This window comes from Erpetoichthys calabaricus, chromosome 12, assembly GCF_900747795.2.
Source record: "Erpetoichthys calabaricus chromosome 12, fErpCal1.3, whole genome shotgun sequence".
In the NCBI taxonomy this organism is placed as follows: domain Eukaryota; kingdom Metazoa; phylum Chordata; class Cladistia; order Polypteriformes; family Polypteridae; genus Erpetoichthys; species Erpetoichthys calabaricus.
In genome coordinates, this window is record NC_041405.2 from 41,631,473 (window position 1) to 41,659,036 (window position 27,564).

Here is a 27,564-nt window from a genome sequence, read left to right on the forward strand (position 1 = left end):
CCAACCATTTTAGGAAAGGACTTCTACAGCAAAGTGTGTTGTCATTTGAAACTTTTAGAAAAAGAATATTTTGGCCTTGAGTTCAAGAATCACAGTGGAAATGTAAGTTTCAAACTTTTCTTTTTTTTACAATATATGAACAAAACCTTCCTGGCTGGTTAGAATGGTGTAACTTTTTAAAAACATTTAGCTTTTAGCTTTTCTTTTTTTCTTCACACCAGTACATATACCATAACTTTTATTACATAACTCCTTTTCTGAGTAATAACAATTTAAAGAAATTAAATATGTATTGTTGCATTATTCTGCTGCTAAGGTAAAAAAAAACACACATGTACCCTATTGTAAAATCTCTCCAAATATTTGCTCCGTAAATGTATTTCTAAAACTGAACCATAAAGATCTGGAACCATCTTCTTAATTTGTTTAGCATCTGAGGTAACCCAGCATTACTTTATGAACCCAATAAAACTGGGCACAGTTTGGTAGGCCATGTAGGTTGTTTTTGACATCTTTTTGTAATGCATATACAGATATTTACACCATTAGCATTGCAATATTAGTTAACCTGTTTATTACATTTTGAATAAGGTCTAAAGAAACTACTGGACAGTTTTTGTATTACAGTACCTCATACTGTGTACTCCTGCTGCATGAAGATAAGCCACTCCCTAAGCAAGCATTCTGTTGTTCTTTTAATCAAAAGAATAACTTTGTTAACTTCAAAATATAATAAGAAAACAAAATATTCATTTGGCTAACAAGAGGAGTTCACACATATGCTACTGAAAGTTTCATTTTAGTGTGCTGCTCTTCTATGATTCTTCTCCTGAAAGGAGCTTCTAAACTGCTATTTAAACTGCATAAAAGAAAGTTATTGAAAGAGTAATCATCTACTTTCATTCCATGTATATTCTGTGCTACTAAAATAATTTCATTAGATCACTTTCCATTCAAGGAGTTATTTATATTTACTATATATTATAAAGGGAAGAGGAGGCAAAGGAGTCCCAAAGAAAAGATGGGACGCCAGCCGTTCTACCCCGTTTACTGCAGCTGTCCAAAAAACAGAAAAAAAATGGGCTTGTGTTGGTGCAACAAAAGAAAGGAGTATTAATTGCCCTCTGGGCCTAAGTGCCTTGTCTTAAGATTCGGCTCTCTTGAGCAGGTCCATGTCAGATGGAGCTCGTCATGCTATCCTAAGACTAAGATGCCATGCTCCAGGAGCACTTGGATTTATATTGTTGTGACTGGAACAGGCTGGGCTTTGACGGTAGTGGGCAGGGCTTAGGTGCCCTCAGTGTGGCTTTCTCAGACCTGCAGAGGGGAAAACAGATGGTACTGTTATTGATGGTGCCCCCTTTTGCCCTGGCAGGGTATTACATACCTCATTCCATTCTTTTTTCTATGTGAAAAACTTAGTTTTATTTTAAAATGAATGTTACAAATGTTAGTCTACAATTATTATCATAAGATTTGATAATGTTGTTTTTCAATTTTTTTTCTGGACAAAAAAAAAAAACACCTCATTTCAATAGCCTAGCCCTAACTTTGAAAACTGTTTTTATCGTCCAGCCCTCCCAATAAGGACACTAAACAGTAAAAGAAAAATGTGCTACATTATTTGCAAAACACATCTGAATAAATTCTACAAAAGTGCATTAGTATGTTGACTTTAGTAATGAACGTATATCTGTACAAGGTGTTTGCCCCTGCAGTATAAACTAATGGGTGGCACTGGTAATGAAAAGCTGGTGTAGAAAAAATATGGTTAGATTTATTCCCTTCAATTTAAATTTTACAAATGGCAGATAGAGGCAACTGATTTGTATAGCCTATCTATTTGTAAAAAATATTTCGCCCTATGATGGGGAGGTAGAGAGGGCACAGGTAAAAAGAAAGTGCTAAGAACATTGTCTGAAACTTTTTCAAAATACATTTTGGACCATTTTTTTCATCCAGTATTTATAACAGACATGAGAAACTGATTAAAAAGCATGGGCTCTGCCCTCTCCAGTATAAAATGATGAATACCAAAAAAGAGAGAATGTGAACAAATAATATATGTTTTTTTAAATAAATGGTGATTAATTATAATCATCAGGTGTTACCTTTGCATGTAATAAATATATGGGGTGAATCTGATAGATACAAGTGTATACCCATATTCTCTTTAACCCACTTAATTATATACAGTAGAAAGAACACATTTCAGAACATTTTGGAAATACCTTCATTTTCTGCATTACTCATAACAATGTGGACTGATCATTAGATAACACAAAATATACTGTATAATAAGATAACACAATCATTTTAAACTAATCAGCTTTAACTAACACACAAACAGTTGTACTACGTCTTGTAGGTACTAAATACATTATTTAAACATTCAGTCTAGATTGGAAGGAATGTTCTATCTAACATCTAGGCTACTAACTTCTCAAAAAGTTTATTGAAGTCAAATGTTCTAGTCAATGAGATTTGAATGGAGGCGTGGGTTGCAGTAGTGGTGGGAGGTCTGTTGCCTACACCTGTATACAAGTGTTGATTATACACAATGATGATGATTTTTTATTTTTAAAGGTACATACATCTTTTATACTTAACCAACAAACACACAAAAAAAAGCGTTTTTGTTGTATTTGTGAAGCGCAAGTGCAGCAACTTACGACTTGCTCTCACTGTGCATGCTTGCTAAACAAAAACTGGCACTGACCAAATGAATGTAATTTTGCTGGAAAAGGTGGCAACACAAGCAACCATTTCTCACACCTCAAGAGCAGCCCCTGTAGTGAGTGGCTAAAAAGGCAAGCTAAAGCTCTTTTTGACATGAAGCAAGATGCAAAACTGAAACTAACTTTAAGCAAATCTATAAATGCCATGTCATTGGCCAACAAATGTCCTGATGACAAAAAAGGCAAACGCTGGAATGAAATTATGAATGCCATAATAAGCACATCTTTCCTATTTAAATGGTGGAAAAAGAAGAACTCAAAAACCTCATTAAAATGCTAGATCCTAGGTATATAATGCCAAGTTACAGTTACTTCATAAGTAGTAAAAAAGAATGGTTCTGTCAAAAAGGGAGATAAGAGTGATTTATGACGTTTAAGCCTGTCCCCTTGGGGGTGGACATTTGTTATGATTAATAAGCCTTGAACCTTGCCCCTTGGGGTGACATCTGTTATGACTTATGATTTATAAGCCCTGACCCTTCTGGAGCCTTTATGACCTTTAACCTCTCTACCCCCCTCTTCAACCATTACAGGATATGTGACTCCATTTGAAAAAAAAAGTGTAACAGATTTTAAATTAATAATATTAAGAAAATATGAAAAATAATAAGAAACCCAATAAAATATGCACCCTTTCAGTTTGCAATACAAAGGCAAGAAAGTGTGTATCAACTCAAAAAAACTGAAATAATCATCTTCCACTACTTTTCACCAGATTCAAAACTTATATTATTAAGAAAATATAAACTAATGAAAGACCCAATAAAATATACACCCCTCCTATTTGTAATACATAGCCAAGCAAGTATGTATCTTTTTAAAATTCATGACTTTATTAAATTAAAAAATAGCCAGCCTTTTAAGCTCAAAAGAAAAATGGGAAAAACAGGCACGTAACATTTAAAACTGTTTGGAAAACCTTCAGCCCTTAATATTAAAAACATGCAGCCTGACCCTTTGCAGCAAATTACAATACACATTATTCCAAAGCTGAAACCGATTTCTAGAACACAACTCGACTATTAACCCTCATACCTGTTCATTATTATTGATCCCAGTTTTCAATGTTAGCCATGCAGACAGGAAACGTTCAATGTGTATAGGAAGATGTGCTGTTTTCTGGTTAACAAGCCCAGTTTGAAATTCAATGAGATTAAGGAAAGTTATTAAAATATGCATCTCCTACTATTTCTAAGAAACAAGTTATACTTTAAAACTCATAAGAAAAGTTACTCAATTAAAATAACCAGCTCATACTAATGAATAGGCATAAGCATGAATAGCTAAAAGCTATTGTCATAAGAACTTATTGAAAGATTTTGCATTAACCATTAGTGCTTGTTTATTTCTCTCTATTATAAAAAAAAAAAAATCTTGGGAGGGAGACAAGGGAGACGAGATGTTATCTTCTCAGAAGAGACATTGATGTCACGTGAGACAAGGCAGTGAGAAAAAAGGACAGCTGCTGTACAGGCTTTTAAATGATCGACACGCCGCACGACAAGCAGAACACGCAGCTCGTCAGCAACAGCAGCAAGCCAGCAGATGATCCGACCACATCTCCTTAGCGTGCGAACCGCGTTATACATCCCGCAAGAAAGACATTTAACCCTGCCCGGGGCCGGAAATAAAGGACAGAGCAGATCACAAAGAAGAACGTCGTAAAGAATTAAAAAATGTTGGTGCGATACACATGCACAGCAGGTCTTCTCAGATCTTCTCGGAAGACAATCTGAAGTCCCGCGAGACTACTTGCACAGAAGACACTTTGAAATCCTGCATGACTACTTGCACATCATGCCCTACTTACAGTTTCTTGAAGACAGTTTAATGTCCCGATAGACAAAGAAGTGAGACAAAAGGACAGCTGCTGTACCGGCTTTTAAATGATCGTCGTGCAGCACGACATGCAGGTCACGCAGCACATCACAAGCAGCAGCAGCAGCTATACAGGCTTTTAAATGAACGATGTGCAGTGTGATATGCAGATCACGCAGCATGGAACAAGCAGCAGCTGGCTTAAAGGACAGCTGCTGTACAGGCTTTTAAATGATCGTCGTGCAGCGCAACATGCAGATCAGGCAATAAGTCACAAGCAGCAGCAGCTGCTGTACAGGCTTTTAAATGATCAGCATGCAGCGCAACATGCAGATCAGGCAGTACGGCACTAGCAGATCCGGGGGGGGTAATAAATCATTCACTACAGCTTTATTACTGTCAAATATCAAGAAATACAAAATGAATGAAAATAAATGAAATGAAAATAACAATCTCTTTAAATTGTATATCTGGTTAACCAAACCCAGGGGTTGGTGAATGAAGCGAGCAGGGGGCAGAGCCCCCTAGTTCTTTAAAAAACTCCTAAAACAATTTAATTGAAATGGGTACATAATGTGAGGTATCTAACACATAGGTAAACTGATGTTTGAAGGAACAGCTTTCTCTGGCATGGAACGGTGGGACTTCATATCTACCAATGAGATTGTTTCCATCCTTACAGCACATTGGTATGCCTTAGGCGGGGTGTCATTTCAGCTCCCCCAACTACCTGTTAGAGGATGAGAGGGTGGTTTTCTCCACCTTTCTCTCCACCTTTCACTTTGGCCATAATGCATAAAAGTCTCATCTTTAGCCATTTTCTAATGCTAAGCTTTTCAGTATGCAAACATCTGGGTGTCCTTTATAAAAGGTAGGAGATTTTGTTTTTTCTTCTGCAATGAAAATCAAAGGAAAAAAACTTTATTTATTGATGGTAAGTGTAGATTTTCAAAACTGTTGGTACTATCGTACCTCTTCAATTTGTTTAATGATTGTCTCCTTAATTATGATTTCTAATTAGACAGTTCCAGAAAATCATAACATAAGGAATAGTCCCTAATTCAGCTTTCACCTGTAGGGAGTGTTCTATTTTATTGAAAAAGTTTCTTTTTATGCCATTCTGACTTTGTAGCTTCGTAACTGAAGTAGTTTTCTTATTTAGAGAGTTACAGTTTCTTTTGTTCTTTTGTTCCTGCCAGACTCAATTGCTTACAACTTCAGTCACTCAGAGTGTAGCTCCCTCAGCCTCCTCTGTTTCAGTCATACTTGTTGCCACTGGTAAATCTGTTTTCATTCTACCTGTTGCACCTGGTCCGTCTGTTTCAGACATCCCTGATGTTGCTGCTGGCCCCTCTGTTTTGAGTATAACTATTGCTGCCTCCTCCTGCTATTTGCAGTTTCTGCTGCCCCCATCAGCTTTCCGATCTGTTTCAACATTACCTGCTGTTGCTGCTGCCGCCCCACTGTTTCAGCTGTACCTGTTGTAGCTGTATTACCTTTGGTTATTTATTATGTAAAACCAGACCCTCCACCAGCGGCATCTATAATAGAAATTTACTTCAAATTAAAACAAAAAATATATCACCAGTTCAGAAAGAAGGATGCAGTTTTAAATGCTGCTTATTGAACATTCGCTCTCTTGGCAGTAAAGCTGTTTTGGTAAATGATATTATATTCAGTACAAAATCTGATCTGTGTCTTCTCACTGAAACCTGGCTTAGTAAATCTCACACTAGCTGAGGCATCACCAGATGGATACTCATTGCTTCATAAGTCTAGAGATTCTGATCAAGGTGGAGGCCTTGGAATAATTCATTATAACAAAATGCAATCAGTTCTAAAAATTTAGGTGACTTTACATCCTTTGAGGCATTCATTTTAAATATTGAAACAGATTCCAACACAATTATAGTGCTAGTCTACAGACCACCAGGGCCATATTCATTGTTCATGACTGAATTTAGCAACCTTTTATCTGATTTGGCTATAAATTATGATCACGTAGTACTAATGGGGGATTTTAATGTACACATTGATGTGGAAACTGGCACTTTTAGCAAATGTTTTACTTATTTGTTAAATTCAGTAGGATTTTGTCAAATTGTCAAAGGTCCAACTCATAATCATAACCACACATTAGATTTAATTGTAACTTAAAAAGTTGAAATTCAAAATTTAAATATTACTCCATTAAATGAAGTTATTTCTGATCACTACTTAATTTCATTTGATTTAGTCCTGGCCTTGACAATGCACTCACAGATTAAAACAAAGACAGTGCAACATCTACATTGTAATTCTGCTTCAAAATTTATAGATACTTTGAGCAAGTCAAAGGTAATTGTGGAAAACCATTTAGATCCATTAACATCAAATGTAAACGTGAAAAACAATTTAGATCAGCTAACATCGCATTATAATGTGACCTTGATGCAGTGGCTTCCCTTAAAACAAAAGTGATCAAAGCACATAGAAACTCTCCCTGGTTTAATGAAAACACTCTAGCTCTTAAATTAGAGTGTCAAAAACTGGAGCACAGATGGAGAGCAACAAAGCTACATGTCTTTCGAATTGCATGGACAGAGAGTGTTAAAAAATATAAAAAAGCTCTCTTTAAAGCTCGCTCAGAATACTATTCTACAATAACAGATAGCAATAATAAAAATCATCGGGTACTGTTTAGAACAGTGGCTAAATTAACAAATGGGAATTCAGATCAACAGTGCAAAATGCCAACAGATATTAGTAGTACAGACTTTATGAACTTCTTCAATGAGAAAATTAAAAATATAAGATCCCAGATCTCAGTATCACAGTACAAACCACATACTAGCTTAGCAGACCCTGTCTCACATTGCATTCAGCACTTTAGTAATTTTAATCCTGTAACTGATCAGGAAGTCTTAACTTTAATTTCTAAAATGAAACCCACTACTTTTTCCCTAGATCCAGTGCCAACAAAACTAGTAAAAAGTGCAATGGATGTTCTTGCAGTGCCTATTCTAAACATTATAAATAGTTCATTACTGCATGGCACAGTACCTGATGCACTAAAAGTGTCATTAAACCATTACTTAAAAAGTCAGACCTAGACCCACACATACTTAATAATTATAGACCTATTTCAAATTTACCCTTTCTCTCTAAAATACTAGAAAAAGTAGTCACCAATCAGCTTCAGACACACCTTACGCATTACAATTGATTTGAGAAATTCCAATCTGGTTTCTGCACTGGTCATAGTACAGAAACGGCACTAACGCGGGTTGTAAACGACATTCTTATATCCTCAGATGAAGGAAACTCCACTGTAATTAGGTTGTTAGACTTAAGCGCAGCATTTGACACCATTGACCATTCTATTTTACTGCACAGGCTAGAAAATGATGTTGGGCTTACAGGCACTGTGCTCGATTGGTTTAGTTCTTATTTATCAAATCGATTCCAATATGTACAGAAATGTCCTGACAGTACTCCATCATTATACACAGAAGTGAGATATGGTGTCCTGCAGGACTCAGTACTGGGACCTTTACTGTTTTCAGTTTACATGCTTCCACTTGGATCTATCATTAGGAAACATAATGTTAATTTTCACTCATATGCAGACGACATCCAGTTATACCTTTCATTTAGATCAAATGAAGTTTCTCCAATGTTGTCTTTAATTAGTTGTGTTAGTGAATTAAAGGAGTGGATGGATGAGAACTACCTATCTTTACTGGTACACTGATAAAACAGAGATGTTAATTGTTGGAGGGAGTGACGCTGATCACAACAATATTTTGTCATCATTTAACTCAGTTGGAATCACCATTAAGTTTACTGAATCAGTGCGTAATCTAGGAGTTACCTTTGACTCTAGCATGTCATTTAAAGCGCACATTACAAAGTTGTCCAAATCATGTTTCTTTCATCTTAAAAATGTTCAGAAATTAAGGTGCTTTCTAAATAAACAGGGTTCTGAGAAATTAATTCATGCATTTATTTCTAGTAGGATTAACTGCTATAATGCGGTGTTCACTGGATGTTCAAACTGTTCTTTATACAGCCTCCAGTTAATCCAAAATGCTGCTGCAAGAATTATTACAAGAACAAGAAAATAAGACCAGTTCTTAAATCCTTACATTGGCTCCCGGTTAAGTTTAGGGCAGATTTCAAAATCCTCCTTTTAACATATAAAGCATTAAATGGCCAAGGTCAATCTTACTTGTCTGAACTTATCATGACTTACAAACAAGAGCGCACATTAAGATCTCAAGATGCCGGTCTGCTTATGATTCCAAGAATTAATAAAATAACAGTGGGAGGTCAAGCTTTTAGTTACAGGGCCCCTAAACTGTGGAATGGTCTGCCTGCCTGGTCTAAACTGCTAAGAGATGCCCCTTCGGTCTCAGCTTTTAAATCCCGGCTGAAGACTCACTACTTCATTTTAAAATATCCTGACTAGAGCTGCTGACTAACTGTACAGACTGCATCTCTGTTGTTAGTCACCATAAAATCAATTTTCTTATCACTAATAAGATCATTGATGGAAAACGTCTTGTTGGTTAATGCTCTAACATTTAATAAAGCCATATTTAATGTCTTGGAAGAGCAGAATTGAATTGTAGGAGTGTTATGAGTATTGAGATAGAAATTAAGTTATTTTTATTAGAGCTGCTCTGTGCATATTTTTTATTTAATCCATAGTGTGTTTTTATAGTTTTAATACATTATTCATCTAGAGGTGTAATTGTAATTAAATTATTCGTATGCCACACTGTCTAGATTTTTTACATGCATTCAAGGAGGGGAGAGAGCCTGCCAGGTGGCCATGATGGATAAGATAGAGTGCTATGCTCATTAGAGAGAGAGAGAGAGAGAGAGAGAGAGAGAGAGAGATTGGGAGCATGCAATGATAAAACAGGTTGCCGCACCCACCACACAACGAACCACCTGGATTGGGACCCAAGTGCAGTGGGTGACACCTCAGCACCACACTGGAACAGTGTGAGTTTTTTTACAGTAGCTGGAGTGCCAATCCTGCCACACACCCCCAAGCTTTCCATGCAAGTTGGAGGACCTGCTTGCAGGGCTTGATGCAGATTAACGTCATACCCAGGACAAAGCAATTGCAGTTTAAGGGGCTGGAAAATATTGGTGGAACTAATTTTATATAGTGTTTTTTTAGCTGATTTAATATGTAGTTTTGCTATATTAAAACTTTTTTTCAGGATAAGTAAAGCTCTTCTAAACAGACCCCAAAATGTACCTCCAATTCTACCTCCAGTTCTGCCTCATACATCACTAGGGAGGCATAAAATCCCAGTATGCTGCTAATCTCTTGGGGCTGGTAATTCTGGATGTAGGGATTTGGATATTCATTGTTTTAGCCATGAATACAATACCTGATGGGTCTGACACACAACTTAACTTTAAACTTACCAAACTGAAATGGCACATTTTTGTTCTGGGACATCTTTATTTCAATAGTCACTGTGTCAAAATAATTCTTTCTGACTGGTTCAAAATGAAGCTGTCATACACAATGGTGGTAAATTTTATTCACTTGATCCTCTATATGAGCACATCTCAAAATGGGAACATAGCTGCCTCCAACTGTGTGATGAGAAACACAATGCATTACATGTACAAAATGTAACACCCAGCCTTCATGTTAGCGAGGTACGGAGCCTTGTAAATTCCTGAGTCTGATCAGGATTCCCACCTAGTATTTGCCCAAACTCACCTTTAATGTACACAGTTTCATTCTTTGCACCAGGGATTATGAAGACTCTTCTTTCCACAGCCTTATAATTCAATTTCACAAGATCCTTAGAAGGGATAGTATTCTCAGCTACATCTGTCATAGTGGTTCAGCTCAAGGTTGTCCAGTTCTTCAAATCAAGTAGTTCATTAATACCTTTGTAATATCAACATGGAATGTAGTAGTATTTTTTTTAGTAGTATTATTTTTCCTAGACAGGAAACATAAAATTAATTGTTCAGCATGTCTATGGTGCTCCATGATTGTGGATAGTGTATTTCTGCTAGTTTGACTTCCCAAGATCCTTCTAGTTTTAAGGGTTTAGCAAGCTTTGTTTAGAAATTAGAAATTGTGTGTTTAAGTTAAAATATCTGAAGATGCATTACTAAGAAGAATCACAAAAACACTTTTGCGCTCCATCGTATACTGATAGAGAATGATACTCAAATTATGGAGGGGATGGATTTTATTTCATATCTTGTGCACGGTCCTCCAGTACCCCACTGTTATTTTTTTCTGGCTAGCCATGCCATTTGACTGAAGTTAGTTGTTTTTAATTCTTAACTTTCATAGCCAACATTTTCTCAATTCTGTATACGTTTGTGGTATTGGATTTATTTATTTATTTATTTTTTTGCAATTTGGCATCATAAAAAGAACCTATGATCTCTTCAATACAAAAGAATAAAATTTATTTTTGTATAGCCCAAAATCACACAAGAAGTGCCACAATGGGCTTTAACAGGCCCTGTCTCTTGACAGCCCCCCAGCCTTGACTCTCTAAGAAGACAAGGAGAAACTACCAAAAAAACCCTTATAGGGAAAAAAATGGAAGAAACCTTGGGAAAGGCAGTTCAAAAAGAGACTCCTTTCCAGGTAGGTTGGGCGTGCAGAGGGTGTCAAAAAGAAGGGGGTCAATACAATACAATACAATACACAGAACAGAACAAATCCTCAATACAGTATAAAACCATTGTAACCTCGCTTTCAGTTTGTATACTGCCAGTGACCTAGGTACAAGCACAGAGACTGTAAAGATTTCATCTGAAAATGTTTGTTTATACCCTTTTTGCAAAAGTATGCCTGGTCTTAAAAACCCTAATTGTATCTCCTACTTTGACCTTAAACAAAGGCAGGTTCAGGACATTAGCATTGTTATAAGTTTTTGAAATCTTTCCACAAATAGAATGTATTTATGTCAGATTGTATCTTTTGTTGTAAGAATGCACTAGATCCAGCAATTTATTGATGTAGGTTCTCATGTTACATGCACTGAAATATTTTCATATTTTAGTTTTTACTGTGCAATTAAATCAGGTTGGGTGTTCCGTACCTCAAGGTCATGTGCCCAAAAAGGAGCATCTGCATTTTCCTGTTGGGAACCCCTCTGGTAAATGATGGTGAACCTGTTAAGCTGAAGGTCCAAAAACCACCTTATGATCCTGGAGTTTGACTCTTTGTGCAGGGTCATCCATTGGAGGGCTGTATGGTCTGTGACCAGAGTGAACTCTCAGCCCAAGAGGTAATAACTCAGCTGGGTCACTGCCCATTTGATTGCAAGGACTTCCTTTTCACATACCTGGGGCGTCATACATAATGCAGTGTGTAGAATTCACATTAAAATATCACATACGGGCAAAAGCGGAAATGTGCGTATGCACAAAAAATTCAGACGCACAAAGCTGTGTGTAAGCCAACTTCCACACACTTCCACTACATAAATCCCGGTCAGAGTGAAAAGTAATACTCGTGCATCGACTCCTCCCAGAATTTTGCATATTTTAATATGCAAATCAATATAAATAGTTCTTTCTGTTCAGTGTTTGGTTAAAAGACAATGGAAAAAGCACATCAAAAAAAGAATTTCAGTGAGGCAAGGAAAAACGTACTATTTTTTGACTTAAACAGTGGTATAAACCACAAAAGGAAGTTGATCAAGGGATGCAGAGTGCAGAGAAACTCGAAATTTCAAGTTCAGAAAGTCGCACAATGCCTGAAATAAAAAAGAAGTGATGTATAAGTACAATATACATGTACATATACAGTAATCCCTTGCTATATCACACTTTGACTTTCACGGCTTCACTCTATCGCAGATTTTATATGTAAGCATATCTAAATATATAACGTAGATTTTTCGCTGCTTCGCTGGTTTCTGTGGACAGTGGGTCTTTTTACTTCTGGTACATGCTTCCTCAGTTGGTTTGCCCAGTTGATTTAATACAACGGACACTATTGGCGAATGGCTGAGAAGCTACCCAATCAGAGTACGCAGTTAAGTTCGTGTGCTGATTGGCTCAGCGATGGAGCGCCGAATTCGATTCCGCTGCGTTAACCAAGAAGTCTTGTCTTGCTCATTCAGCATCAACGTGTTTCGCTGTGTAAAGAGTTCACTTTTGTGCTCTTTTGTGTTTATCTTTGTGCATAGTCAAGCCCTTCGTTATGGCTCCAAAATGATCTGCTCCTGCTACTGCTTCAGGGGCCATGCCCAAGCGCCAACGGAAGATACTAACGATTGCCTAAAAGGTAAAAGTTTTGGATATGTTGAAAGAAGGGAACAGCTAAACTGCTGTAGGACGCCATTACGGCATCAGTGAGTCCACGATTCTTTTTATTTAAAAAGGAGGAAAAGAATATAAGATCTATGGCCGCAGTGTCCTTTAACCAGGGTGCAAAACGAGTTGTAAGTGGACATAACCTGAAGAGGCTTCTTTAGAAGAGCTGTAACGCTCTCCTTTGTTGTGCAGTAAAATTAAACTCATTGTTATCGGACAAATCGTTGTGTCATTGTTGGTGAGTAACCATAATTAATTTTCTACGTACAGTGTTTAGTACATGTACGTACGTTTAGTGTCACTGTACACACATTTTACTGTATACAATTTTTCTTGCATTGTATGTATATATTGCTGGTGGCCTGTCTATCATAATGGCTGTAACATATGTGATATCGGAAGATACTCGATAACTTTAAAATAATATTTAGGTTTTACTGTATACAAACAGTGTGTTTACATACATAATTTCAACGAATCTTACCAAATATCTAAGAGAATACAAAGGGTTTATGCTGTATAACTGTGCTGGAAATGTTTATAAGAGTGTGAGAGAGTCTATAGGAGCTTAAAATATCTACAAATAACCATATAAACATATGGTTTTTACTTCGCGGATTTTCACCTTTCGGGGGGGGTTCTGGAACGCAAACCCCGCGATCGAGGAGGGTTCACTGTATAGTGCAGATAGTGCAAATGGTTCATAAAGTGCCTCAGGTTGTGCAATATTACAACTGTACTGCAAGTTTACAGTGAGGTAATTGTATTTATAAGTACAAACATTTCTACCAGCTAAAGCAGCTGTGGTATTTGGAATAGTTTGGCCATTCCATGCACCATTATATTGTTACAGGATGATTACAATCAGATGCCTTAAATTTACAAACAATATGTGGTTATTTTTAGTGTATTTGATAAAGGCGCTTCGGGGTAATGTGAATCTAAAAATGAAAGTCAAACCACACAGGAACAGCAGCACTGCTTTGACACTGGGTGCCGCCAGTTTGCAAAACCGAGCTGAAAACTTGTGTACACAATGGATTGAGCTGGCGTGAGAATGTGCGTGGCTATACACTAAGTTTAGTTTTTATACATAGCGATGTGAGAGTGGAAACAGGCATACACAACATTTTTGTGTGTACGCTACATTTATACATGAGGCCCCTGGACTCCTGGTCTAGCAGCATCCGGTTTAGGAACACCCTAGGGTGTTCAGTGTCATCACAGTTCCCAGTCCAGTGTCAGAAGCATCCGTCTGGAGGAAAAATGGTTAAAGAAATCTGTTTTCTCAACACCAGTGCTGATGTTAGGGCCTGCTTAAGGTCACTAAATGCAGTGTCTGCTTTGTCATTCCATAACACCAGTGTTGGTGGCCTGCTTCTTTGTCAAATCTGTCAAGGGTGTTGCCCTCTCAGAGAAGCGAGGTACAAACCGGCGGTAGTCAATTTAATGTTGCAGTAACTTTAAAACACTGAGGTATCACACACTAGGCAGCCCAAATATTTCCCCTCCACCAGCCTAAAGAAGCATTTTTTTGGGTTGATTTGGAGACCGGCTTTACCTAGTGTTTGAAGCAATGCTTGGACTTGCAGTAGGTGTTCCTCCCAGGTGCTGGAATAGATCACCACGTCATCTAGGTAGGCAGCTCTATAGGCATTGCGGGACCGGAGCACTTTATCCACCAGATGCTAGAAGGTTCTGGGGGCCCTGTGCAAGGAAAAGGAGGACACAATACTACCAGTGTCCACTAGGGGTGCTAAACACTATCTTTGGTTTGGCTGACCCCATTAAAGGAATTTGCCAATACTTTAGTCATATCAAGTGTGGTCAGGTACTGAGTCTTCCTAAGCCGCTCGAGCAGGTTATCAACCCAGTGGATCAGATAGGTGTTGAACTGGGAAACTTGCAAAAATGCCAGCTACCATTGGTCCTAGAGACCAGGACAATAGAACTAGACCAAGGGCTATGACTTTCTTCAATATCACCTAGGTCCAGCATACTCTGAATCTCCAGTTCCACTTCAGTTTGTTTTGCCTTGTGAAGCTGGTAGGGTTGTTCCTTGATGACAACTCCAGGTTCTGTCACAATGTCATGCTCAACCGGCGAGGTCTGCCTGAGTTTGTTGTTAACCACCTCCGGGACCGACAGGATAACCATTTCCACTTCCAGCTGTTAACTTGCTGTTAGGGTTGGGCCTAAGTTAAGAGTGGTTGTCTGAGCGAAGCGGGAACGATGCTGAGTGGGGTTAGGAGTAGGATCCCTATCCTCCCATGGCTTCAGGAAGTTGACATGGTATATTCATTCCCTCGGATGTCTGCTGGGCTGGCTGACTAAATAGTCAACGAGTCCCTTCCTCTCCTCTCCTTCATGTGGTCTTTGCCAGTGGGCCAGGAGTTTCGAGTGGGAGGTGGGGACGAGAAACATGACTCTGCCTCCCAGGTGAAAGTCCCATAGAGTCGTGCCACGATTATAACAGTGGGTCTGCGCTGCTTGAGCCATGATCATATGTTCTTTTAGTATTGGCTGAATCTTGTCCAATCTATCATGCAATTGTGCTATACTATATATTCTAGAATGTTGGTGGACAGCAGGGCCTCCTCCTCCCAGCTCTCGTTTAGTATGTCTAATACTGTATACCCCGGGGTTGCTGCCCATATAAGAGCTCAAATGTGGAAAAACTCATGGAGGCTTGGGGGACTTCCCAAAAGGCAAACAGCACAAGAGGAAGCAACTGGTCCCAGTTTCTCCCATCCTTGCTGACCACCTTGCGTAGCATCTGCTTGAGAGCTTGGTTAAATCTCTCAAATAAGCCATCGATCTAACGCTTTATTTGGAGTAATTTGGCCACCTCCTTGAACGTTTCCGAGGTGAATGGCGTCTCCTGGCCCTTAAGGACTTCCTTGGGGATCCCGACATGCAAAAAGACCTATAACTAGCTCCCGTGTAGGCAAGCGAGTGACATAATCAACAAGGACCAGAATATATTTGTCTTGTCTTTGTGTTCCACGAGATTGACCCCGATCCTTTCAAAGGGAACATCTATAAGTAGCAAAGGAACGAAAGGAGCATGTTCCCACTTGGGAATCTGTCTGGACAAGAAGTACAAAAGCAATGGACCTCCTCATTAATTACTGGCTAGAAAAAGCAGAGCTTAATTTGTTCAAGGGTTTTTTCAGCTCCCAATTGTGCACCAGTTCACAGACCTGCCACCGGAAGGTCCATGGAATTAGGAGCTCCCCCTTGTGCTCAGCCACCCTATAAAGGAAATTGTTGGTTATGACAAAGTGTGGCCCCTGTGGCATGGGTTGTAACATACGTCGGCCGTTAACTGAGATGACTGCATTTTTAGACTTTAAAATACTGCTTATAGTTTACAAAGCCCTAAATAATCTTGCTCCATCCTATATTTCGGAATGCCTCTCACCGTTCATTCCAGATCTTACCCTTAGATTTTCAATAAGTGTCTGCTTATAATTCCAAGAGCTAAACTTAAAAGAAGTGGTGAGGCAGCCTTCTGCTGTTATGTCCCTAAAATCTAGAATAGCTTGTCAATAGAGGTTTGCCAGGCTAATACGATGAAGCACTTTAAAAAAACTGCTAAAAACCCAATTTTAACATGGCTTTCTCATAGCTTCATTTTAGCATAACCCTGATATTCTGTATATGCATTTCATTATCATTTTTATCATGGCTCCACAATCCGTACTAACCTCTACACTCTCTGCTGTTCTTTTTTTCGTTTTTCTCTGGTGGCAATCTGTGCCACCACCACTTGATCAAGGCACCATGCAGTCCCTACATTGATGGACTGAAGGCTAGATGTCTACATGACCATCATCATCTAATTCTTTCACGTGAAGCCTGAAAACTATGAGGACTGATTTTGATCGTTTATGTTAGGTAGAATACCCAGTGAGGGCTGGGCAGGCTCTTGACCTCAGAACCCCTGCAGATTTAGTTTTTTCTCTAGCCCCTGGAATTTTTTTTTGTTTTTTCTATCCTCCTGGCCATCGGACCTTACTTTATTCTTTGTTATTTAGTATTGCCTAATCTTATTTTTATGTTTCTTTCTTCATCTTGTAAAGCACTTTGAGCTACATCAGTAGTACATACAGAAAGCAACTGTCAAAGGAGATGTTAGATTGATTGATTACCATTAAGCCCCGCCCCCAAAGATGAAAATATGCAAATATGAAAATATAAAAATATGATATATAAAAATATGAAAATATGATATATAAAAATATGAAAATATAAAAATATAATTTATGTAAATATAAAAATATGAAAATTTATGAAACTATAAAAATATGAACTATACCCCGCCCCTGGGGGGTTGGAACTCCGTCATAATTGATCATCTCTAAACCACACCTTTTAGGGTGGGTCTTTCGTAAATCGGACACCTATCACGCCCCATTAACAATACTCACGCCCCCGAGGTACGCCTTTATCTCTCAATCCGCCTATAGGGTTAGGGGTGAGGCGTGTCTCTCACCCCCGACTGTGGGAGGAGCCGAAAGAGTTCTTGTATAAAATTCTAGTCATTTAGTGAAAACGCCACGACACACAAAAGCAAACAGAATGGACGGTCTTGTGAACGCTCCTAAGAAAGCAAACAGGGTGTCCAGAAGAACGTTACGGGAGTTACGGGAACCACGCTTCAGCTCAGTCTGGTACGACTCTAACTGTGCTTTGTGCCGGGTAGAGGTGAAAAGAAATGCTGAGGGACAGCTCACGATTGCTGTTTCCAAGAAAGAGCCTATCCTTCCCGAATATAACGAGGCCGGTCACGAAGAGGAGGAAGATAAAGAAAATGTGATAAAGGAGCGAATGAGTGAAATTAATTTTTCTATAAAAGACTGGACTTTTTTTAAAGCTCTTATGCCAAATATTGATGAAGCTATTTACCAAGGGAAACTGTCTGACCAGATGAAAAGAATTAAAAGAAAATTGGAGGAGGAGTTTAGCATTTTGAATAATTCATGCTCGGAGGAGGAGGAAGAAAACTGGGAGGCAACCACCCCTAAGTGAGTGGGGATAAATACAGAGATCTTTTCCCCCCAGTTTACATTAACCTAAAAACCTATCGAGATGTCTTCAAATACTTACCCTACCGAAGCTGGTGCTAGCTGGTCCGGTCGTCTCCCTGTTCTCTCGGCCTCTGAGGTGGCAGAAGTCCTCGACATTTTGATGCGCTCCAAAGAACCAAGCTCCGGAGGTATGGAACATACGTCCGCCGCTGACTACCTGTTTTGGCCGGCTAACCTTCAAGCCAACACCGCCTACTCTACTCCCGACGAGATGATCGACACTAACCTACAGCCCCGCTACTCGGCTGCAGACCAGATGCTGACAGACAACGATGTGTTTTGGTCGGGTGACAACCAACACCCCACCGGCTACGCTCCTGATCAGACCTGTTGGTCTATGGAACAGACGCCGCTCTGTTTTGGCCCGACGACATCGTACCTAACTCCGGGTACTCTGCCCCTAACAACTCTCCTTCAGACCCACCGTCTTGGCCGGATCTTCTGATGCCCTCAAACGACCAGATCTATTGGCCCGAACCTCAGTTACCTGCCCCTGATGATATGTATTGGCTGGACAGTCTCCTGGAGAACCGTACAGTACCTGACCATTTTGTCCCTGCTGAGGATGCTCGGAGGAGCCTAACGGGCACTGAGGAGATAGCCGTGCAGGCCATGCGGCAAGAAGAGGCCATGGACAACCTGGTAGATGCTCTGTCCGCATGGAAGCCATCGTCCCGCTATGCTGATTATGAGAGTATGGACATTGAGCAAACTGACGGGCCCCTGGGTCAAACACTTCGAAAGACTCTGAAACTGGTCAAGAGTTTGATTGCGGCTCTGCTGGACATAATAGTCGATCGGGACCTAAAAAGCACCTGTCATGGCTGTTTCATAGATCACCCCAGCCAGACGCAGCATACGTGTCTGTTTGAGCCTGACTCTGTTTATCGGGTTGGCCGCTTTCAAGAGGTTCTGACTGTTTTCCGCAAACCTTGGCTCAGGAGCCTGGTCATAAAGACTCTGGGTTGCTTCAACATCTTTCCGCCTTTTCACAAGGTTCATTCATTTGTGCAAAATGCCGTCGATGAACTGGAAAAAGAACATTCTATTAGCGAAGCCATTGTACAAGCCTTTCACAACATGGACGATCCCTCTTACTCGAAAATACGTGAAATAGCCGATGCCTTTTCTAAAGACATTTTTCTGAACCGAACACGATCGATGCACCTTTGGGGTTTTACAGGGAGTATGACTTAGAAAAATCAGACGAAGTGTCTGCACTCAATGTTCCTGTTCTATGAAATGTTTTAATCATGTTTTTTAATACTGCCGTTTTCAAATTTTAATAATGTTTTTAATCATGCTGTTTTCAAATTTTAATAATGTTTTTAATCATGCTGTTTTGAAATTTTAATAATGTTTTTAATCATGCTGTTTTGAAATTTAAACAATGTTGTTTTGAAAATTAACAATAAAGACTCATTTGATTTTTAAACCATTGACATTTTTCTTTCACCGTCGGCGATGGAGGGTTACTTGAAAAAAGTTTATTATAACCCGGCAAATCCTGGTAGCTTTGGGGGAAAAGACTCTTTGAAAAGAGCTCTTGAGGTTTCGGGTCAGAAAAGTAATGACCAACAGGTGTCGGATTGGTTATCCGGTCAATATGCTTATACAATTCACAAACCCGCTAGAAGGCATTTTAGGAGAAATAAGGTTTATGTATCCGATATAGACTCGCAATGGCAGATGGATTTAGCAGACATGACAAATGTGTCCGAGCATAATCTGGGTTATAAATATTTGTTAACCTGTATCGACGTACTTTCTAAGTACGCGTGGGTACGACCCCTGAAGAACAAAACGGGTAAGGAAGTGACAAGAGCCTTCCAAGACATTCTGAGTGCCGGTTGAACTCCAAAGAAGCTCCAGACCGATAAGGGCAAAGAGTTTTTCAACCGAGATTTTCAAAAACTGTTAAAGAAGATAGGAATAAAACATTTCACCACCGGAAACAAATTAAAGGCCTCTGTGGTGGAGAGATTTAACCGCCCACTAAAATCTAAAATGTGGAAATATTTCAGCACTTATAACACGAGAGCCTACATCGATAAATTGCCGGATCTAGTATACTCTTACAACAAAAGTTATCATCGAAGCATAAAAATGGCTCCTTCCGATGTTAACGCGTTAAATTCCTGGAAAGTTTTCAAAAACTTATACGGCGTAGCCAGCCCCCCGGGTCCGCCGCTGTTTAAGTTCAAAGTAGGAGACACAGTTAGGGTGTCTAAAACCAGACATCCTTTTGAGAAAGGTTATGAGCAAACATTTTCAGATGAAATCTTTACCGTATCTGAACTTGTACCTAGGGAACCGGCGGTGTACAAACTGAAAGACTACGATGGTGAAGAGATTATAGGATCCTTTTACGACCCTGAATTACAGAAAATTAAATTCGGATCCACAGACGTTTACAGGATTGAAAAAATACTGGCTAGGAAAGTTAAGAATAAAAAACGACTCATTTTAGTCAAATGGCTCGGCTGGCCAGAAAAATTTAACAGCTGGATACCGGAGAGCCAAGCCCAAGATGTTCAATAAAATCCAGAACGCTCCTAATCGACTCTTCATTCTCTAGCGGTATACGATGGAGCGCAAAAGTTTTTTTGTGACTCTACCGAGCAACGCGTCCTCAGACATTTTCCCTAACAACACAATTTCCAATTTCACGACGAAGCTTGCTAAACTCATAGAATTAGAAGGTTCTTGGGAAGTCGGTCTAGCCGAAATTCAGTACCCACATACGTGGAATACCATAGACAAACCGGATAACGAATTCTACGTTTCAGCTCCAGGGGTAAAAAAACATTACTACATTCCATGCGGATATTACGAAGGTATTCACGACCTACTGTCTTTTATGAATTCGACAACCTTAAGCCTGCCCACTTTGACAGATGTTGCAGCTGGATTTGTCCCTTCCAAGAGCTCTGCGAAATTCAGTTATAATGCTGTGGAAAGAAGAGTCTACGTGGTACCAGGTGAAAAGGATGAAACTATACACTTGAAAGGACAGCTGGGTCGAATATTAGGAGCACATCCTGATCAGACTCGGGGTTTAACTTATAAGGCACCTTTCCCCACCGACATCAGGGCCGGCTTTTACACTTTGTACGTGTACGGGGATATGGTATCTCATCAGAGAGTCGGAGACAGCTACGTACCCCTTTTGAGGTGTGTTCATATAGAGGATCAGGCTAATAAAATTACAACCATCACATATGACAAACCGCATTATGCCCTAGTCAGCAAGAATCATTTTGACACAGTGACTATTGAAATAAACACGGACCAGAACAAAAACGTGCCATTTCAGTTTGGTAAGGTGATAGTGAAGTTGCATTTCAGACCCATCAGGCATTGTATGAATGACTGAAACAATGAGGACTTACCAGGACCCGACACCTTACATCCAATATTATCAGACCCAAGCGGGTAATGGCTTACCGGGATTCTCTGGATCCCCTGTAATGTATGGTGGGGGGATTGGAGGTATATTTCGAGGATTGTTTAGAAGAGCTTTACCTCTCCTGAAAAAAGGCTTTGACATCGCAAAACCACATATCAAATCCGCGGCTAAAAATATTGTAAAAGATGTGATCACAGGGGCTATATCCAGTGCTGCGGAAAAAGCAGGAGGGAGCGGGCTTGATGGTCATGAGAAAGACAAAACGCAAGAGACCACCGGGGTCGCGTCAGGCCCCGCCAGCTAAAAAGGCCGGGCGCACTATTTTTACAGCATTATCTAAACGTTGTCAGAAGAGGAACAAGACTAAAGCAAGCAAAAAGAAGAAGAGAGACATTTTTTAAGAGAAGATGGCTTTCGTACACAGAATGTCCGAAGAGTGTGTCAAATCTGAACTGGATCTGTTTACGGTGCCTTTCACTCAAACGAGTGTAGATAAAAGTATATACGTTGAAGTCTACACCACTCTCAGCCCTCTCTGAAGTAGCTCCGCTAGAATTTCTCATAGCCGGAAATGGGGAAGATTACCTGGACTTGAATAACACTCTTCTACACCTAAGGGGAAAGATAGTGAACACTGACGGGACTAACATACCTGCCGGGGCAAAGGTCGGATTTGTCAACTACCCTATAGCCAGTTTGTTTTCTCAAGTTGATGTCACCCTGGGGGACCACCTAATATCGCAGAGTTCAAATTGTTATCCTTACCGAGCGGTCTTAGAAGGTCTGCTAAATTACAGCCAAGAGACTCTTCATTCTCAGTTTGCTACAGGACTTTTTTACAAAGATACACTTAAAAAATTGGAAGAGACAGACCCCGCCGAAGAAAACATCGGTTTTAATAACAGAAGCGCGTATACAGCCGGTAGCAGGACTGTCGAACTTCTTGGGCACATACATACAGATCTCTTTTTCCAGGAAAAACTAGTATTGAACGGCATAGACGTGAAGATTAAAATGGTTCGGAACAAAGATGAATTCTGCTTAATGTCCGGTGATGTCGAACGATACAGAGTAATCATAACATCAGCCTCCCTGTTTGTTAAAAAAGTAAAAGTTTCACCGGCCGTGAAATTAGGACACGCTCATGATCAGCCAATGCTAAATACCCTGTGGAAAGGGTGAATATGAAAGTATTCAGTATGCCCGCGGGAATCCAGGTATGCAATCAAGAAAACCTGTTTCTGGGTCAACTACCAAAGTATGTGGTATTGGCATGGTGGATAATGAGGCCTTTTTGGGGTCTTATACACGTAACCCGTTCAATTTCAAACACAACGATGTAGAGTTCCTGGCTCTGTACATGGACGGTGAACAGATTCCCGCCAAACCTTTTCAACCAGACTTTGTAAGCGGCAACAGTGCCAGAGAATATTATAACCTGGTATTGGCCACTGGTAAGCATTTGAAGGATCAAGCTCTGTCTATCAGCCATTCAGAGTTCTCGCAAGGATATACTCTTTTCTCTTTTGATCTAACCCCCGATCAAGAATGCGGTGATCATTTTTCATTAGTTAAAACTGGAAACATGAGATTTGAATTACGCTTCCGCGTCCCTCTCCCTCGGACCGTCAATCTAATAGTATATACGGTCTTTGACAACATCATCGAAATCAACCAGAGACGTAATGTTCTGTATGACTACTAATAAGCACCATGAATACAAAACAATTAACACAACTACTGTCCCAAGACCCCTACACCGAAAGATATTTCCACGGTGTACTGGCGTGTGATCAACTACCGGAAAAAAATAACATCTTGCCTGCCATGTTTGTAGTGAATACTCACCGTCAAACCCAACCCGGAGAACACTGGCTGGGGATTTACCTCACAGAAGACAGAAATGGGGAGTTTTTTGATTCCTATGGAAATCCTCCGGACTTTATCTATTTCCCGAATGACATTTACCGTTTCTTAAGCAAAAACTGTAAACAAATCATTTACAATAACCGACAGCTTCAAAGTTGGTTCTCGGACAAATGCGGTCAACACTGCCTCTTCTATCTGCATCAGAGAGGAAAAGGTCTCCCGTACACCTCTGTAATAAAAAAGTATTCGGAGGACGTGAACAGTAATGACTCTATGGTCTCTAAATTTGTTCATTCCTGGCTTCCTTCGCCGGGACTCTGTTTTTATCAGTACCCTTGCGTGCAAAGATCAGAGACCTGTAAATATTTCAATAGACGGTTAAAGGATGACGACACTCTGTAATGAGATAAAATTGTATTTAATAAACAAATCATTTTACAAATTTAATAAGCGATCCATTCCAGTCTTTTTTTTCTCAGTTTCAGTCGGTAGGGGGTAACTTCTGTATGACGAGCAGGGTGGGGGGCTGCGGGTGGCTTAAAACTTTCAAGGAGTTCTCTCGTTTCATCATTAGGTACGACAGAAAATGGAATGTTCAAACCGGCCATGGCGTTTACAAATTCCTTCCACCCCCGCGGTCTCCTATGTTCAGGTATTGTATGAGAAGCGGTCAGATTACGGACCAAATCCACCATGTTGGATCCGACCAAAGGTTTACCCTCTAACAATAGCTCTCCACGATTATTCCAAAACGCGTGATGGGGATTGACGGACATTTTATGTAAAACAAATTCAACATTTTTCTTTGCTTTTACAGGCGCGCTTCTCAAAACCTCTTGCCAAACCTTGTCCTCAGACACCTTGACTGATCCAGGGCCCCCCTTGCCATTTTCTTCTTCTTTTGGTAATACGAGCGTCAGACTGCTAGTTTCTTTATCTTCCTTTTTAACTAGAGTCAGATATCTCTGCAAGATAGAAGTGTAAAGCTTCACCTTCTCATCAGCCCCTATATCACAGCGTTGCAGGACATTTCTCATTTCTTTGTCCAGTTCAGTTTCTGTGGCACTCAAGAGATCGTTCGGGTTAGCGCTCTTTTGCTGAAAAAGAGACATCTGTTGCTGCGGGACCAAATACATTTTTTGAGCGTATTCCATGTTTATGCTCTAGAAGCTAATAAACTGGATATGAATGGCACGGCGACGCTTAAAAGAGCTCCCAAAAAGCCTCCTTTCTGGTTCAGAATAGCTTTCTTCTTTTTTAAGGTTAGTTTTAGGTCACTTATTTTTCTGACAGATGTTTTATGCTTCTTGATTAGCTTAAACTGTTTGGGCGAAAGAGGTATATTACCTTTTAAAGTATTACAGGCTATTTCGGACAAAGCATTAATTAAATTGTCAGAAGAGGCGTTTATAAGAATTTTACGGCAGCAACAAGAGCAACGGAGTAAGGCCTTGAGAGGCTGTAGGTTTCTGCTTATTCTGGCCGACATGCTGACAGAATATGTAACTGGGACTCAGAACAGCTTCTTTTATCTTTTCACGGTGTACACGACCGGCCAATCGGGCGGAAACAGACCTGTTCTTAAACGCAGTTCGTCTGGGGTCTGTGCCTTTAAATCCACTAAGAGATAGCCGTACGGTAGTTTTGTAGCATCTTCGAAAGCTTCCAAAAAGAACTTAACACGCCTCGGATACATTTGGCGGGCCAAGGTAGTAATCTGCAATTTGTCCCTGGGGTTTTTAAAAAGAGTAATGTAATTGGCGTTAAGATTAATCGTTCGGCTTTTCTTTCCTTGAAAGAATAAATTTTGCACCAAGTAAATGATAGACAGATTCCGATGATGAGTATATTTTGTGAAAGCCTTTTCTATTTCCTGGCTTTCGCTAGCCGATTCCATCAGATCATCTATAATGACCAAATTTATTTTCTCAGGAGGGAGAAGTTCGTCGTTGCATAAAGACTTTGGGAGTCCCTCAATAAATTTTAATTGCTGAAATTTAGCCGATAGGTCGTCGTACATTTTCTGCCAGCAACTATAAAACCAAATTATATTTTGAAAAGGATGAGACACGACGTGGTTCGAATGTTCCAATAATTTTTTCACATAATAGGATTTACCGGAACAAGAGGGCTCCGAGATAATTTTAGCGAAGGGGTGTTGAAGGCGTGCGTCAAAATCTCTTTTAGTAGCCATAAGGTCTTGTAATCTTTTAGGAGAACCCTCTTGTTATACACCACTCTGAATTTCTTCCTGAGTGGTCTGTTTTCTAAAGTGAAACGTTTTTTATTTCGATGGATCCGCTTACTGTGAACCATTAACTCTTGAGGAGGGGCTTTATGAGACGTCACAAAATTCTGAACTAGATTGGTTAGTGACTCGAGGTTTATAATTTTACCGGTTTCGTGATTGATGGTGATACCTTTTACCTTCATACATGTTTTGCCTTGTGCCGTTTTATAACCGTACGTCTTTGGATCGCCTGAAGCAAATTCAGTAATATAATCACCAGGATTTAACTCACTGGTGAGCTCTCCTAAATAGTCACCCAGAGGAGGATTGTACTGACCAGGCTGAGAAGTAAAATGACCGAGTCGGTGTCGTGGTACAACACCCTTTCTCCCAGACTGTCCAGTAAATCGTACAACTCTAACCGGGCATAGGCCATGGTGAAAGCAGCAATGACAACATTAACGCTACCAGGTAGGGTATACTTTTCATCGGTGTACTTCCATTGTATTTGAGCAATCTCATCGCCGATAAATTCAAAATAAGAAACATTATACTGTTTGGAGAAAATATATTGCAAGAATTCCTCACCGTCCTTGACTAAGCTAGTAGTGAGATGGAGAGGTTTTTGCCCAAATTTACCCCAAAGAGAATTTAAAAACAACTTTGAAATTTGTCTCTTAGCCGGATTTACGGCGATGTTATCGCGGTCCAATTGCACACCTTCCTTGTGATAATAATCTAAAATATAACGGTCTCGGGAAGCCTCATCCGTACACCAGGCAGGGTAGCCCGAGGCCTCCTGCTTGCCTTTTAGATGAAGCTTGATATAGTCTGAGAATAACTCAGAAGTATGTTCGGGGTAATGCCAAATCTCGTATACTTTTGAAACTTTATACCCTTTGTCAATGGCCTTTGCTATTTCCACACTGCACCAAGTACCGGTTAAAGCTCTCTCATCCTCTGTGTGACGACAGTCCACAGTCTGAGCTTCTGTCTCCGCGCAGGTGCGACAGAGGGTGAACATTAATTTCCCACAAAACCTGAGAGGCAGGACTGGAAAACTGAGACCACGTGGAGGCTGGACGGTGGCTTTAATTAATCCAAAATACTGCCTGAGATCGCCAAACTGCTGAAAAATGATAGTGGGGTGACCGACCGGGTACATTTTTGTTTTATTCACAAACGGGTACAAGCTGGTGAAATCATAATAGTGAATCTGTTCGGGCCCCACTGCCTTGTGGTACAATTTTATGGCGTTGGTACGGCCGCCGAACAACGAGTCCCTCGGTTGTATACGCTGAGGGAAATCAAAGTGTTTTAAGAAAGTTTGTAGCCTGAGGTCTTGTTTTTTCATCGTCTCCCAATCATTCTCCCAGAGCACGTGCACATCTAAATTAAATTTAGTCCTAAGTATTTCCAATTTTCTCATAAACTTTTGGTACATAACTGCACAAGTCATACCGGTTAAAGGATGGGTACTGTTAAAATCATAACATTCCGGACAGCCGTGATAAAAACAACCGGCAAATTCAAAGGCAATCGGAATACCTTTAACTACGGCATAGCCGTCAAGATAAAAGGAACCCTTCTTTACTTCCCCAAGGTTTAGAGCGTGTCGGATGTTCAATTTTTCTGTTTCACAGAGATACAATAACCATTGAATAGATGCGTTCGAATAGTTTTTCTGACTACTACTGTAATGGTCAGAAGGAATTATGCCGACAGACTTTGGAGGCATACAGTTTTGCCTGTACATGGCCATATATAGAGATGCCAGGGTCATGCATTGAAACGGGTCAATATTGCCAATTTTGATGACCTCGTCTCTGAATTTAATGCACGCTGTTCTAAGAATTTCGACGTCATTTTTACAATAAAAAGCCATCTCCTCTTTAAAATTAAAAACACCATGCTTGACACTGTCGTACCAGGTAAAAAATTCTTCTTTTTCTTTGGTCATCATGCTCTGAACACCATAGCATTCAGGTTCAGGGTAGGGGCCGATATAATTCTGATTTTCAGCCAGATTGAAGAAATGGGGGAAATAACCTTTTGCGGCTTCAAACCCCATGGCTTTAGGCATGGCACTCAATTTCATTGTTA

The 27,564-nt window shown here is 39.9% G+C and overlaps 2 protein-coding genes across 3 annotated transcripts in view; one reads left to right on the forward strand and one right to left on the reverse strand.

Moving 5' to 3' along the window:
* LOC127529743 (craniofacial development protein 2-like) overlaps nt 1-27,564 on the reverse strand; it is a 928,907-nt gene that overhangs the window by 584,479 nt on the left and 316,864 nt on the right. The gene's annotated exons all lie outside the window — the stretch shown is intronic.
* The window catches only part of LOC114662104 (FERM domain-containing protein 7), a 250,094-nt gene that overhangs the window by 70,502 nt on the left and 152,028 nt on the right, over nt 1-27,564 (forward strand). The window contains exons 3-4 of one of the 2 annotated variants that reach the window (XM_051934369.1): nt 1-102; nt 1,666-1,668. The exons of the other annotated variant lie outside the window; for it this stretch is intronic. Of the exons in view, the coding sequence (XP_051790329.1) occupies nt 1-102; nt 1,666-1,668 (105 nt within the window). The remainder of the gene's footprint in view (nt 103-1,665; nt 1,669-27,564) is intronic. 2 annotated transcript variants of the gene reach the window in all.